The sequence below is a fragment of the Trematomus bernacchii genome, unplaced genomic scaffold (genome assembly GCF_902827165.1).
Source record: "Trematomus bernacchii unplaced genomic scaffold, fTreBer1.1, whole genome shotgun sequence".
Classification (NCBI taxonomy): domain Eukaryota; kingdom Metazoa; phylum Chordata; class Actinopteri; order Perciformes; family Nototheniidae; genus Trematomus; species Trematomus bernacchii.
In genome coordinates, this window is record NW_022987593.1 from 3,383,398 (window position 1) to 3,399,385 (window position 15,988).

The 15,988-nt window shown below is 42.1% G+C and overlaps 1 protein-coding gene across 5 annotated transcripts in view; it reads right to left on the reverse strand.

The window, feature by feature from the left end:
- Positions 1-598: 598 nt before the first annotated feature.
- The window catches only part of LOC117481588 (myosin-10), a 56,610-nt gene continuing 41,220 nt past the window's right edge, over positions 599-15,988 (reverse strand). For all 5 annotated transcript variants that reach the window (XM_034129328.1, XM_034129325.1, XM_034129326.1 and 2 more), the window contains 18 exons: positions 15,704-15,875; positions 13,197-13,409; positions 12,494-12,638; positions 12,168-12,374; positions 11,926-12,030; positions 11,438-11,590; positions 9,819-10,067; positions 9,514-9,726; positions 8,447-8,659; positions 8,182-8,343; positions 7,366-7,494; positions 6,123-6,211; positions 5,619-5,742; positions 5,331-5,420; positions 5,072-5,190; positions 4,620-4,728; positions 4,344-4,516; positions 599-3,163 (listed from right to left, as the gene is read on the reverse strand). In XM_034129328.1, the coding sequence (XP_033985219.1) occupies positions 3,016-3,163; positions 4,344-4,516; positions 4,620-4,728; positions 5,072-5,190; positions 5,331-5,420; positions 5,619-5,742; positions 6,123-6,211; positions 7,366-7,494; positions 8,182-8,343; positions 8,447-8,659; positions 9,514-9,726; positions 9,819-10,067; positions 11,438-11,590; positions 11,926-12,030; positions 12,168-12,374; positions 12,494-12,638; positions 13,197-13,409; positions 15,704-15,875 (2,813 nt within the window). In that variant the 3' untranslated portion in view covers positions 599-3,015. The remainder of the gene's footprint in view (positions 3,164-4,343; positions 4,517-4,619; positions 4,729-5,071; positions 5,191-5,330; positions 5,421-5,618; positions 5,743-6,122; positions 6,212-7,365; positions 7,495-8,181; positions 8,344-8,446; positions 8,660-9,513; positions 9,727-9,818; positions 10,068-11,437; positions 11,591-11,925; positions 12,031-12,167; positions 12,375-12,493; positions 12,639-13,196; positions 13,410-15,703; positions 15,876-15,988) is intronic.

Here is a 15,988-nt window from a genome sequence, read left to right on the forward strand (position 1 = left end):
TTGACATACTTTACAATGGCTTTCATAGCCTATATTCTAACTTTTTTCATATTTTCGACATAGGCTACTTTGCTAAATATTATTACATTTTTCAATAAACTTTACTGAGACTTTTGCCTCATATTTTCGACAGACTATTCTATGACATTTTTCATATTTTTGATTTATTATATTACCATCTTTGATATGTGTCCACTTTTTCATGATATCTTCAACATACTATTATATACATTTGTCCTATTTTTCGACACGCTATATTTAGACTATGACTTTCTTTCATGATATTTTTAGGACATACTATGCTATGATTTATTTCATTATTTTTTTTACATAGCATATGACCACCTTTCATATTTCTGATGTTTTCATATTTTTTCAACATACCATACTATAACTTTTTCTTCCTATTTTCGACATATACTATGAATTATTTTCATAAATGTTTTTGACATACAATACTATGACTCTTTCTTCATATTGCCGACATACTATACTATACTATTACTTTTTATATTTTTTGACATTTTATAAAATAACTTTTTCAACATACTATTAACTATAAACCCCCCCTTCCCCTCCCCCAAACAAAACAGCTCAGTCACGGCTACAATGAATATGCTTTATTTTCCTTTTACAAAACAAACAGAACGAAAAAATTACCGTCTAGAAATACAGGTATACAAGAAATAAAATGATGGGAGTATTTGCAATTGGATGCCTGGTTGTCAACAGCCAGCTGGATAATAATAATAATAATAATGATAAAATAAAAACGAGTTAACTACTTGTGAATGTTAAAGCTTTAAACCAAATAACCAATATCCTGTGCAGAGCGTCACTTCCCTTCAATGACTTCAGCACTGAGAGGTTACTTTAAATCTCAGTGCAGAAGTCATTGGGGAATCCAGCTGCTGCTCACTGTAAAGATACTGTAATACTGATCTGACCTAAACACTGAAGCTAGGAGTTTATTATGAACACGGAGGTACACAGCGGGTATGATATGAAGCACAGCAAAAATACAAAAGAAAGAAAAAAGTTTAATCGTTGAAGTTTTCATTGGTTTACCTGTTTAATCTTTCTGTACTGAAATCACTGCTATGTTCCTATTTAGTGTCTAAGGCACTCTTAAAGAAACATACTGTTTAGGAGAAGGGCAGAGAAGTCCGCTGTCGACAACCATCCTAATCTGCTGACTCATGATAAAGAAACTAAGGTTGATGGATGAATATGGGTGTTTTTTACACTGTAGTGGTTTAACTGTTAATTAAGAGTAACACAATTTTTCAGCCGTTCATCACCTGTGGGTACTAAGTGCTTAATGTATCAGGGCTGTCAGGAGTATGGAGGCTTCAACTCAGAACCATGGCATACAGCAGTCCATGTTTGTTGGTATCAGGTCACGTTACATTTGAGGCACAGAGTGGAGCGTTTTTCTGAAAAGTTATTACAGATCAATCCCTAAGAGCACTCCTAAAATCCCAAAGAGACTTCTAACTGGAGGAAAAATATTCTGTCTGTCACACAAACAAATGTTTTCTTTAAACTTTTTAGCAGCATGGATGAGTCCTCGAAGTCCCTAGAAAGATAAACTTGAATAAAAGATGAATACGGTTTATTGATGGATCGAATCCAAAGGAATGCATCTCATGGAGCGTTTCAATTTGTTTCCAAATGTTCTATCCACACTGCAAGTCTGCATGTCTTTTTGAACTTCACAAGGATGTATGAAAATATAAAACAATTTAATTTAATATGAAAAAATATAACATAATTTGTTGCAGACCCAACTTGGGGAAAACAGTTAAAACTGTTCAATTGAATTTCTTTGTTATTTCTTTCATCCATATTGACATTAGTCTTTGGAAAGACTGAAGGTAATTCAAATCCTTAAAAGATTGGCAGGTAATTCTTTTACAGAAAAACTCATGCTTCAGCTCTGTAGTTTGATTGAGTGAGTCCAAACTGGGGCCCGGCACGAACTCTGAATATATTCTCACTACGTTTCAAACGGTCTAATCAAACCACCTGTTTAGCCTCTTTAGTGCTTCCAGTAAGAGCGTTTTTTGTTCTGTTTCCAGTTAAAATTTTAAATATATTTCCGTGCATTTTCCAGCATCTTTCTCACCATCCACATTAGAGTATAATACAGAATGTGTTAACCCCTATGAGTTATGAGATTTCTAGTTAAAACCCAGCGACACATTCTTTCGTTAAAAGTTGAGATGAAGCAACAAACACTTTCTCACAGTAATACACTTACAATTTAGAGTCGGCTCTCTTCTATTGCATGTCCCGAGGTGTGTGCTGTTCCTGTAGACGCTGTCCGGTCATCAGAAGGAAATTCATGCAACAAAAGCAGCCGGTGAGGCGACCCAAGGACACGCTGACCTTGGACTGAGAGGAGGGAGTGAGTGGGGAAAGATGGCTTTTACACAACTAGTGAGCAGAACACTTAAAACACCAGAGTGAAACACGCTTCGTTGAAGTCCTACATTTCCAGTATGGGGTGCGTTCACATACGTTACATACTTAATGTGTGTACACAGCCTCCACCTACTGTTTCATATAAAAAGCACTTTGCACCTAAGCTTCATTTCTCAATAAGCAGATAACTTCGGGCCTGATGATGGGATGAGTGTTTCGTCGTGACGCTGAGATGATACATGGCCGAGAGACGAGCCAGGACTGGCAGCTTGCCGGAGGAGAACGGAGTAAGGCAGAGTTGTCCGTGGCCCCTGAGACCCTCCAGGACTGGAGGCGTGGGGTCAGGGGAGGGCGATGGATTTTCCCTGCAGTGTTAACCGATACAAAAAGGGCTGACAGGCGGACTCCACCCAGCGTGACCAAAAATCATCGCTCCAACCGTCTGTCCAGTCAGGGGTTTGAAGTGAGGAAGAGGATGGTGACGCCATGGATCTATCTGGGGGGAGAACTAAGCGCAGGTGGTGAGGTGGAGGTGAGTGAAGAGGCCAGGGGGGGGCGAGGAATGAGAGGGTCTCTGTGTTTCTGTGTTTACTCGGCGTTGGTGGGTTGCGTGTCGTTGAAGTCTCCAGCGCGGCTGTCGGCGTCGTCGTCCGACATGTCGACGGAGGCTCCGTCCAGGTTGAGGTTGCGGCGGCCCGAGCGGTTGGAGGAGAAGCTGCTGACCGGACCGCCACGCCTGGGAGGAGCGAAGAAGACAAACTTAAACCTCTGATGCTTCAACAAGTAGTTCAACATTTTTTTGTGTCTGTGTGGCAAGGAGGTAGTTAGCTTAGCTTAGCATAAAGAATGGAAGTCGGGGGAAACTGCTAGCCTGACTCAAAGTTATAAAATCTAGGTAGCAGAACCTCTAGAGCAGTGGTTCTCAACTGGTGGGTCGCGGATGTGTGAGTGAAGAAAAAAAAGTTGGAAAAAAAGAATTGGATTTTTTTTTTTTTTGGGGAAAAAGTCAAACCTTTATTTTGAAGGCCCTATTTTCTTCTCAGAGTGTACCAGAATGCGTAGTTTGTTAGTATTTCTAAAAATCGCCTGGGGGAGAATCCCCCCAGACCCCCCTGCTGGGGTTGGGTTTCAGCATGTGTGCCTTTTTATATAGTTCAGCTTTGATTCCATCATCTCATTAAACCTTTTTTAAAAGCATACTTTAGTTCTGTGAAGGGATATAAGGGATATATGCACTGTACTTCACTTTTATTAATATTGTATGCTCAAAAGCGTATATATATATATTACAGCACGATATTTTGTTGAATAGATTTGAGTGCTTCAAAATGTTGGGTTGCGATGTATTGACCAAGTAAAAAGTGGGTCCCGAGGCCTGACCAGTTGAGAACCACTGCTCTAGAGCTCACTGGGGCTTGTTGCATCTTGCGTGTTTAATCCATCAAAAGAGTAACATGTTGGAACTATTCTGTACATACAGTATGACACATGGCCAGAATAGGCTTTGTACTTGCTGGGTACGGATTAAACAAACAAGATGACATTAGAGAATATAGGTATTGATATTGTTAAACTTGCGAGAGAGTCAGGCTAGCTGTTGTGAGACTTATCGCCATGCTAAGGTTAGCGCCTCCTGGCTCCATATAAGTGTGTGTCTGTGTTTCACTAAATGCCTAACTATTTATTCCCTATTCAACCTGACACACGTAAGGTAAGCCTTGCAAATACATACACAAGCTACAAATAGATCAAAATTGTATAACTGGACACCAGTGCCACTACATAGCAAACCAAACTACTGTATGTCAAGAGTTCATATTTTCACACAGTTTATTTATTTTATTCCATCTAACTTTAATGTTGTGACTTTATCAGTTCATTTATTTTTTGTGGCAGTGCACGTTGCCTCTCCCTACCGGAGGCGGTTCTTGAGGGAGGTGACCTCCCGGGTGAGCCCCTCGCTGCCCTCCGTGGCGTCGTCCAGCTCCCGCTGCAGCTTCCTGCGGGCGGCGTTGGCGCGGGTCGCCTCCTCCTCCGCCTCCTCCAGCTGACGCTTCAGCTGCTTCATGCGTGAGTTGGCTTTCTCCATCTGACGGACACACGGGGAAACAGGCGGACACAGAGAGCGGTTGATGGTTGGCCGGTTTACCCTCCCTGAGTGAAAATACACTTTGACTCTCATTACGCAATACCTGCTCCTTGTATTGGTCGGCATGACGACGCTCATCCTCCGCCTGCATCATCACCTCCTTCAGTTTTTTCTCCGTGCGACGGACAATCTTGTTGGCTGCTGCTCTCTCCCTGCAAGTTGAAACAGACAGGACAGACCAGACACATTACATCCTGTACATAATGAATGTAGCAAGAGCAGACACATATCTAACTGGCAGCCTTAATGTCTTTAAATACATGTTGGGATGTTTAATTGTTGTTGAAAATATAATAAACCACAAGACATTTTTCAAATCAAGTTTATTACATCTTTTTCTCTTTTCCAGTTTTTTATTTTAATGTCTGAACACACTTCTGCGACGAAAGGATTTCCCAAATTGTGATCAATATAGTATCTATCTATCCATCTCTCTCCTCAAATGGATGCAACACTTCCTCGCTGACATGGTGTAGTGATGAGTTTGTCTCGTACTTTGCCTCCTGCTCCATCTGCTCCTCCAGCTGCAGGATCTTGGCCTCCAAGGCAGTGATGGACGCCTTGAACTTTAACTTGACAGTCGCCTCCAGCTCTGCCAGCTTGGCTTTCAAATCCTGCGTTTATAATATGTAAATGTTAGAATCATGAACATTAAATATGATCAAATATACATACCTACTTACGAACATAACACCTGACTTTTGGGTAGATTATATACCATATATGCTAGTGAGTTTAACAAACTATATGAGACCTTGTTCTGCCGCTCCATCTGTTGCCGAGCGTTCTCACTCTTCTGTGCGGTGCTGCGTTCTGCGGTCAGCTCCGTGTTCAGGTTGTCGACCTGAGAGAGAGAGGAGAGAGGGTCGGGTAGATGCACCGTGTGAACTGATGTATTGAGAGTTAGACCTTTACTGAAGAACTGTCAGTGCATGAGGGTGTTTGCTGATGGACCTCAGTTGACAGTTGTGAGTTTATTTTCTTTTGAAACATTAAAGCAAACAGCTTCATGAAACTTCCTGTTATCTCATGTGCAGTGTACCTGGAGGCAGGACTTCCTGAAGCGGTCGTTGAGCAGCTCCATGTTGCCCTGCTCCTCCTCCAGCTCCTCCTCCAGCTGGGTGATACGAGCCTCCACCCTCCTCTTCTCCTCCAGCAGCGAAGACCTGACACACATTTTATTAATGAGACATGCAGGAATCCTGAAGGGGAGATTTAATACCTTTCCAACATAATAATTCATACAGGCAGGGTTGGAAAAAAGCACAAGAGCATAATATGTTGACTAATGTTGCATGGTTTATTATATCCCATTTATCACACACTAGAGACAGGCTTCTACCGATTGACTGATGTACACCGATTGCTGAATTCCATGTTTAACCAACCCAAATACTTTCCTTACAGCAGTCTATAAAACAAAGTGGACATTTAAGCTATGTTATTTTTTTAAAGATGACCAGATGATGTGTAAAAAAACACTGGTTGGTCAGAAATGAATGTGAACACACATTTTTCAAATATCAGTAGAAACAGAGACACTGACTTTCCAGAAGCGCTGTTGGAGATCTCATCAGCCAGCTCGTCCCTCTCCTGCTCAGCATGTCGGCGGGCCCTCTCTGACGCTGCGTGGTCCTACACAAACAACACAACAACACAACAACACATGAGGATCAGAACAGAGAAGATATTTTTCCACAAAAAACCAGAAATGAAGTCTGACTGGAACTGATGAAAAGTGAATACATAGTATAAGCAGGGTTCATACACTTTTTCACAAATGATTTTCCATGACTTCTCCATGACCTTTACCTAATTTGCCATGACCAAAAAAATTACTCTCTCAGCTGTACCACTGAAAATGGTTTATTTTAACATGGAACAGGAAAATAAGGTCTGCATATGAAACATGTTGTGCCTATCTAAAACAAATCAAATAGTAGGCTTACTAGCTTCTACACGCTAAAGCAACTAAAATCTCTCACCAGCAAAATACCTCAACAGTTAAATGCCATTTTACGTTTCATTACTATACGATACAGTATTTATTATCATTATAGTATTACTATTTCGACGATTAGATAAAATACAAATTATATTTGATGCAACTTTAGTTACATTTCCATGACTTTTCCAAAACTTTGGGAAAAATATTGTTTTCCATAACTTTTCCAGGGCCTGGAATTAGCATTTTGAATTTCCATGACTTTTCCAGGTTGTTAATGACCGTAAGAACCCTGTATAAGTCACTTTGCCTGTCATTAATAAAAGACATCTTACACAGGTTTTACCAGACATTATCTGATCTCTAATTTAATACATTTGACATTAAAGGGGACCTATCATGCAAAATGCTCTTTTGTACGTCTTTTATACATGAATATGTGTCCCCGGTGTTCCAGGGAACTCACCAAGTGTCAGAAAACACAACCCTCTCTATTTTCCTCCATACCCAAATCTCTAAAAAAGGGGCTGCAACGGATCTGATAAAAACTGATACAGATTTGAACACTGTCCTGGCGTCAGGACAGTGGCGCTACGGCTATTGGGCCAACTCCACTACGCTGCAGTACATATGCCAGGCTAGTAGATGGTGCTGTTCTCACTGAATCTGCCCAGAGCTAGAAATTGTCAAATTGAGCAAAATGAGGCATGGCTAAAATGCATGATCTGTTTGGTATTTTGAAAAAAAAAAAGTATAAATATGCCTTATATAGGTATGGTCCTACACTATATTATTCAAATATAGCATGATAGGTCCACTTTAAATGAATAATCTGGAGCATGACCTCCTGCAGCTGTAGGATCTCAGCTTCCAGGCCCTTGAGTTTCTTCTCGTTCTCCTTGGACTGGGTGAAGATCTCGTCCCTGGAGGCTCTGGCCTCCTCCAGCTCCCTCTGATAGTCCTTCGTCTGAGCCTGCAGAGACAGGGAGGAGCAGAGAGTCAAACGCTGGCTCAGCAGGACAGGGACCACTCAGGCCAGGGGCTTTTATACTCTGAGGTATACAAGTGCATACCAGCGTAAACATAACAGGAAGTCAGTTAGTTAGTTTCATTGATCTGATTTGGCTTGTCAACACGGTCAGCAGTAATAACAGCAGCTGACACACAGCTAACAGAGCCCATTAGGGTAATCTGAGACCCTTCAATTAAATCAGAGCACATAGGCATCATACATTTATTTTTGTTTCTGACTTACTTACACTTATCTATAATGCCCATTGTGAATAAACAGCCTGCTTAGAAATGACCAGAGAAACCACACGTTCTTCAGTGTCAAAGTAATGTAGTGATCATCCGTGTGTAAACTGCCAACATTTCCAAAATGTAAAAATGTATAGGCTAAAAATAAGGCTCACGTTATGGTTGACCGCTAACTCACTGACTCCGTAGCAAAAAAGTACTTGCTGTTAGCTCCCCCAAAGCATCATGCAAGCTAAGAGCATGATTATCCAAATAGAAGTAAGACAAAGAATTATAACCTATTAATAAACTTGTCTTAAACGGGATTCATTACTATTTTCTTAACAGTAGTGAGGTTCAGTTGTTCTTCTCTATCAATTCCTATACTCATAATCTGACCTGTGTACATGTGTGTGTGTACCTGTAGTTTTTTGAGTTGTTTGACAGCCTCGTCCCTGCCTTTGTTGGCGGCCTGGATCTGCCCCTCCAGCTCGTTCAGGTCCATCTCCAGCTTCTTCTTGGCGGCCACGGCCAGAGTTCTCTGCTTCCTCTCGTCCTCCAACTCTGCCTCCATCTCGCGCACCTGGAGGAGTAAAACAACACGGCATGGCAGGTTGGACCAAGTGTTTCAGCACTCGGTGTAAAACATAAAAGCTGCAAGGTCATCATCTGTGTGCCCCGTGTACCTGCTTGACGAGCGACCTCTTCTTCTCCTCGCCCTGCTCGTCTCTGGCCGTCAGGTCTCGCTCAAACTGGGCCTTCATGGCCTGCATGTTGACCTCCAGGCGCAGCTTGGCGTCCTCTGTGGCCTGCAGCTCGTCCTCCAGCTCCTCCAGCTGAGTTCTCATCTCCTCCACCTGCTGCTCCAGCGTCCGCTTGGACTTCTCCAGTTCATGCACCTGGACGCACCGACAGGAAAAACAGTAACATGAGCAAGAGAGGCAGGAGCAAAGGTCCTGAGAAAACCCTGAGTGGATTTCAAGAAGGAAGAATAATCTTTAAGAGTTGTATGACAGACATTTAAACTAATTGTAAAGTATTAACTCATCACTGTACCCTGTATGCCAGAGCAGGCTTGCCTTCACTAACTGTACGGAGGCTCAGTCACTGGTACATGTTCATCTACAAAGCCATGTTAGGTAAACTACCTTCTTACATCTGCTCTCTGATCTCTCTGCAAATTGAAAGTAGCTATTGCCTGAGATCTCATGCTGTGGTTTTGTTAAATGTGCCAAGTGCTAGGACTGACTTAGGGACGAAAGCTTTTAGGTGCGCAGCTCCTCTAACTTGGAACAGTCTGCAAAAAGAATGGAAACTGAGCAATTTGGTTCCACTACATGTTTTTAAAGGATAGATGCTATGCAATCGGAAACTGTTGGAACCTGTAAATGTCACTAGCTATGTAAACTGTAGTCGCTGTAAATATGCTGTATGATGTCCTTTTTGTTTTTCTGTTGTTTTCTGTTTTATATGTCTTCATGTGGAACCTACTTGCAGCAGGTCACCCTTGAAAAAGAGATCAATGATCTCAATGGGATTCACCTGCATAAATAAAGGTTTGAAATGAAAACTACCCTGGTTGATCATACTATACTCTTTAGTTAGACCTGGCAGCTACAATATCAATTCAGCTGTAAATGAAATCCAAATAGATTACATTTGTAACGCCTCTCTGCTTTGAAGAAAATGGAATCTTCTTCTTAACATTTCATTTGGCATTTAGCGGTCATTTAAGGGGTCAAAGGTCACTCACATTCTTCCCCACGTCGTCCTTGGAGCTCATCAGGTCCTCCATCTCAGCGCGGAGCTGCTTGTTGAACCTCTCCAGCTCCTCCTTGGCCTCCAGGGCCTCCTCCAGAGCGCGGGCCATGGACAGAGCCTTGGTGTCCTTCTCTCGGGCCTCGGCCTCCGCGCGGTCTCGCTCCTCAGCGTACCGAGCAGAGATGGTCTTCTCTTCAGCAAGCAGCTAGTGTAGAAAAAGAAAATGACCCTCAATACACTGATATAAATCTAAATGGTGAAACTAACATTACTGAAACATCTGTTGGTCGAGTGTACCTGGTCAAACTTCTTTTGTTTTTTTTCAAGGCTGGAGACGATCTGTCTCTGGTGGTCCAGGTCCACCATCAGGTCGTCCAGCTCCTGCTGCAGGCGGTTCTTGGTCTTCTCCATCTTATCCATGGACATGGTCTTCTCTTCCAGGCGCTGGGTGGTCAGCTCCATGTCCTTCTGGAGTTTTCTCTTCACCTCCTCCAGGCCCTCCAGCGACCCCACATCTTCATCTAGCTTCTTCTTCGTCTCAAACAGCTAGAGGAAGGCATTTTTCAAATCAGTGAATTCATGAAAAGATAATATGTGACCTGCTCTATCGAAATCAGTCGCATTGACCCGAAGACACATTTTGAGTTGTATACACTGTTGGAAAGAGGAGATTCCCAGCTTTCTTATGATATCAAGATTGTTTTTGTACTCCAAATATTAAGCAAAATATGTCACATTATATAATGACTGTCACCGAGTCATCATTTTGAGAAAAAGGCCTTTAAAGTTTCCTCTTCTCTGGAATCCATCGATCTGATTGATTATCAGCGGAGCAAATGATCAAAATACTACGGAGGGAAAATATTTTCGTTTGGATTACTGGTCTGGGGGAAGCTCGCGAGTGTGTGTGTGTTCGTGTATTTTTGCGTTTGTGTGTATTATGGTTGTTTCCCGGGGAAAACACTCACGAGAAACACTGGCTGTTGTTATGCCTGCAGTGACGTTAAGTTACTCCGTTCTCCGCTTGTAAATATGCCGTTACAAGCTTCAAAGTTGTATTTATCATCTGAATTTGCCGAAACAAGTTTAATATTCTGAAAGCCAAGACTTTGTTTCATTGAAATCAGATGAAAACAAACTGCCACGGACCCTGCCGTGTTATCTAGATAACTATACGCCTTTCATTCATAATTTCAGCCGGAGGGAGGGGGAGCGGCGCTGCGGAAGAGCCGAGTGCGAATGAGAGGTGCCTCTTCTTCCCTTTACAAGCTTCAAACATGTATTTATCGTGTGATTTTGGAAATAAAAGTTTCATATTCTGAAAGCCAAGACTTTGTTTATTTCAAATCAAACAAAACACCCGAACCCCGAAAAACAATTTTTTTACGCAAATCCACGTTTATTTTGAAATGAGCCGTTGCGACTTCCGACTGATTTCGATAGAGCGGGTCACATATGTGAATACAACAAGTGATCATCATACAGTAGTTCATTATGTTAATTAAGGCCTTTTGTGTTGGCGAAATATTCAGAAGCACAGTGTGCAATGTTGGTGTTAAGATAAAGAGGGGCAAATGAGAAATGATGAGCTGTGTGATTTTTCATTCTATGAGAAATCTCAGCTACTGATGCATAATGAATCTTTAACTATTGAACATAAGTGTATCTGTAAAATGTCAGTTCCCTACTGAGAAACATCTGCCTCCAGACACTTGTCTTTAATTGGCTGCAGAGTCTCACTGCTTTACAGCTGTTTGCATGCTGCTCTGCACATCAACGGCACGTGTAAACAACTGGTAAACAGCTGGACATTTGAGCCTGGCCCTCCAGTATCAGTGGGGCCTTCATCATGTGTGTGTGCCTATGACATTCAGATGTGTATGTGTAGGAATATCTACATATCTGAGGTAGCACACCTGAGCCTGCACTGTCTGCAGCTGTTTCTCCAGGTTGCGTCGCGCCTCCTCGTCCTCCTCCTGCTGCTCCAGCAGGGTGCTCCTCTCCACCTCCAGCTGCCGGATCTGGCCGCTCAGGTTCAGCTTCTGACGCGTCTCCTCCTGACGCAGCTCCTACACCAGAAAGGATCATTAGAGAAAGTTATTTTAGTAACAAATACCTTTCAGATGCTAATTGGTGAGTTGTGACCAAAGCAACCATTTTTTTAATGAATTAGAATTCGTTCAATTAGCTGTATGCCATGATCAAAGGTTACCTTAAAACACCTGTGGACCTTGTTCATTTGTCTACATTATTCTTGAAGCGTTGCTCTCAAGAACAACGCTGCCATCTTGCTGTTCAAACTTAACATTTTTGTGACAAATATGTGACACCTTATGTAACTTGAACATTGATTCTAAACCAAGTGAAGCTTTAAACTTGTCTGATGTTGTTTCTGTCTTCGCACCTCAGAGTCTTGCAGTTTGCTGTTCAGTTTGTCAGCTTCCTTGGCCAGTTTGACGCCCTTCTTCTCAGACTCCTCCAGCAAAGCGGACGCATTGTCTAGCTCCGTCTGAGAAAAGACAAATTGGGAGATGATGAAACCACAATAAACAAATCCAGTGTGCCATGAATATTCCCTTTCAAATAATGGTTGTGTTTCCAGAGTAATCTGAGGCTACGTCTCTTACTGTCTCTGGATGTGTTTACCTGCAGTCTGTGTGAGCGTTCGGACAGCTCAGCCTTGACCCTCTCTACCTCGGTGGTCCTGGACATGAACTCCTGCAGCTGAGAATCCAGTTTCTTCCTCTTATGCTCGGACTCTCCCTTCAGCTGCTGCAGACTCTTCACATCAACAGCCAGCTCTTTGTTCTCACTCTCCAGACTCTGCTTGTTCTTCTCCAGGTTGGCTTTGAACTGCACACAGCAACAATAAATGTCAGTTCATTTCCAGTTTCATTTCATGTTCTGTGTAAATATGATACACAAGGGATGACTAAAGGCTCTGCGAGTGTCAGCAGGTACGAGCCCCTCACCCTCTTGGCCTGTTCCAGCTGTTCGGACACTTCTTCCAGCACCGTGCCATGCCTCTGTCTCACTTCCTGGATCTGGGCCTCGTGGTTTCTGCTCTCATCATCGATGGCTTTCTTCAGCTCCGCCACCTCTTGCTCTCGCTTGGACCTGGAGTGCAGACACCAAATAAAGAATTTTAATAGGAGAGGACACCCTCCTTGATACAACACATCTTAACAGGCAAGGCCTCATTGCTATTGTCGGCTAAGTAACTGTACACAAAGCAGAGCATATTATAGTGTTGGAGATAACTGTGACATGTAAAAGAGGAGACAATAAATCAATACAAGATCTTGGAACTAGTAAACTAATCTATGCATGTTTGTAAAATAGTAGTTGCAATTATCAAGCTGCTGCCTATGCTAATATCTGCTAATGTAGCATTAAGCTATTATCCTCAATCTGGGAAGAGTTGCAGCTACAGTATATACAGTAGATGTGTTTGGCTCACCTGTTTCTAGGTCCACATTAAAAGATATGTTACATTTTTAAACTTGGAGTTTTCAGCTCTAATCAATGATTAGAGTGACGTCACTAATTTCCCAAAACGTCCCTAACCCTAACCCATGTGCAGTAGGACTCCCCGACACCTGTAATCAGGCTTTGATGTGTCAAAACGTTGGAGTTCCCCTTCATTTCATTAATAAAGCAGCTTTCAATGAGCACCTGAGCTCCTGCTGGGCAGCGGTGGTGTCCAGCGTGTCCTCCAGCTCCGTCTTCAAGGCCTCGAGCTCTTCACTCAGGTCCCTCTTCAATTTTTCAGCTTTACTTCGGCACATCTTCTCCGACTCCAGGTCCTCCTGCAGCTCAGCGAGGTGAGCCTGCAGCTCCCGAACCTGCTTCAAGGCGTTGTTCTTCTGCAGGGTCTCGTCGTCACTCCTGGTTAGAGACACAAAGGAAGCCGGTTGTTCAGACTAAACCCTTATCATACTATTTAAACTTGGTTGTCATGAATATAGCGAACATTTTTCAGCTTAGACCATTTGCTGACGATCTGAATTTTCAACTTCTTCTATATTCCACATCAATATTTTAGCTGAATTACATTTTTTATTTTAGTATGTGAATATAAAAGTACAAGAATCCAGGTCTTATGGTCTTGTACACTTAACCTCCTTACAATGCTGACCATACCAGTAACACCCTTTTAGGCTTTAAATTGGACAACTTCCTTTTCTGTTATAGTGTTTGCACTACAGCTGACATTTCAACACACATTATTTCTTCCACTTTATCTGACGCTTCAAGATCATTACTTATCGATACACTTATCTTGAACACGTTTCATCCTTTATCATCAGCACATTTTTGCATAGCTTTTCTCAAGAGTTAAGGTTTCAATTACATATTCAAATCCTCAACATGACAGCAGTAGTGCAATAAAGCAGCTATTATAAATGATTTTTACATAAAAAAAATATGAAATGAGGCCACCGGTGCACACAGGGTGGCAGTGTGGGGACTGTTCTCTGCCGAAGCTCTCCACAGTGTGTGTGTGTGTGTGTGTGTGTGTGTGTGTGTGTGTGTGTGTGTGTGTGTGTGTGTGTGTGTGTGTGTGTGTGTGTGTGTTTTATTTGTGAGATGATGGGCATGTTGATGACTGTTGATTTGTTTTGCTGCTGGAAGTGAGGAGGCCAAGTCAAATGAATGCTGGCTGCAACACCCCCCTAACATTCCCCGCTTGTGTAGAAACACACTGATTAAACTTGGTGTAATAAGGGCTCGACTTCATTATGAGCTCAACACCACGGAGTTGATTAAAGGCACTAATGACTCCAATCTAAAAGTAATTCCCTGTAATCCACAAATACCTAATACAATTGTTCGCAGAATAGCTGCTGTAATCAAAATGAGGCGCATCAAGTTTAATGAAAGCATAATTATCTGAAGCTTGACTAAACTGTTGATTTCTGAGTGTGAAATGACTCAGACATTAACAAACGACCCCTGCAGCCTGGACTATTAGCCTGCTGTACAGAGGGAACCACTGAGAAGTCAAAATAATCTGAACTGACCTTCACAGCAACGACCTTTCACAGCCATTTACCTCATCAACATGCATCTGGGGACGGCTAAATGGGAAAATAATTAAATATGACATATAGCTCATATTTTTCATACTGTTTAGAGAATCTGGACACACAGAGGTTTTAAATAAATGAAGAATATATGTTGTGGTAAGAAACACAACGCTTAAAGTCATAGCTGAGAGAAATCTTGTGATAGTAAAAAACAGGCTTTCCCCTTCACAGCAAAAATGACAGCCTGTTTTAGCCAAGCTCTTTATTGCTTCGTGTGGAAAAACAACTGCAAAGAAAAAGGCAGACGCCATCAATCAACATCAATTTGCCTGTAATCAGACACGCTGCTTCCAACATGAAAGCTCTCAGCCAGACACGCTGAAGGCAAACACAGAAGAGTGAAGGATCAGAGTAGGTCTGCAGAAAGACCGTCTGCAGCAGCTGAAGACGTTATCTGCTCTAAGTCAGGGTTCAGAGTTGACTGAGTGCTTGTTTGTGTTTTGTCTATTTTAGGTATTTCTATTGAATTGGAGTGCAGTTGTCATGGAAATAGGATGTGCTGCACTAGTAAGAGGATGTGCGTGAAGTTGTGCTTCACATGCTAAAGAAGACAGTTTAGGTTCATAGTTATGCGGGTTCACAGGAGTTCACCCAGTAGTGAGTGTTATAATACATAATACTTGATCTTTTATACAAAAAAATAATGTGCTTTCACCAAAATCAATTAGACACTTGTTAAGCTCAGTCAATATCCATTGCAGCCTAACAATCATTGTGAATAGCAAAGCGCTTGGACAGAAATACTTCTACTTTCAGACAATGAATTAAATAGATATTGAATATAATAGGATGTGCTCTTTGGCGAGAACAAAAAGATGTCAAATATTGTAAGGAAACCTTTTGGCTCAGTTTTTGATAAGAGTTTTATTGAACTGGGGTCATATGATCAAATACTTTCCTTTATTCGATTTTCCGTAAATATTGTTTTCGGTTATTGTACCATTCTTTTTCTCGAGTAGCAAACTTTAATCAATTGTCCCTGCTAAAAAGCTCATGTTTGAATTGAGTTGATCAGTGTTTTATGTTTTACTGAAGGTGTCTGAAGCTGTCAGTCTTGTGTGTGCTTTGATGTTGTATATGTTGACCTCTGACCTGGCCAGAGACGCCTGCAGCTCCTCCTCCTTCTTGCTCAGCTGGATCTTCAGCTCCTCTATCTGGGCCTGAAGCTCCGCAATCTGATCCTGCAGGTCCGTCGTCTCAGCATCCAGTTTGCGTTTGGCCTTCTCCAGCTCCTGGCGCGTTTTCTCCTCCTTCTTCAAACGCTCTGAAAGAAAGGCAAAATCACAGGTCCTATAATAACATGTGCACTGAAAGGTGGCCTGTGATTAGTAAGAAATGTGAACACTTTTTGCTTCAGTTAATCACAAGAGGTACATG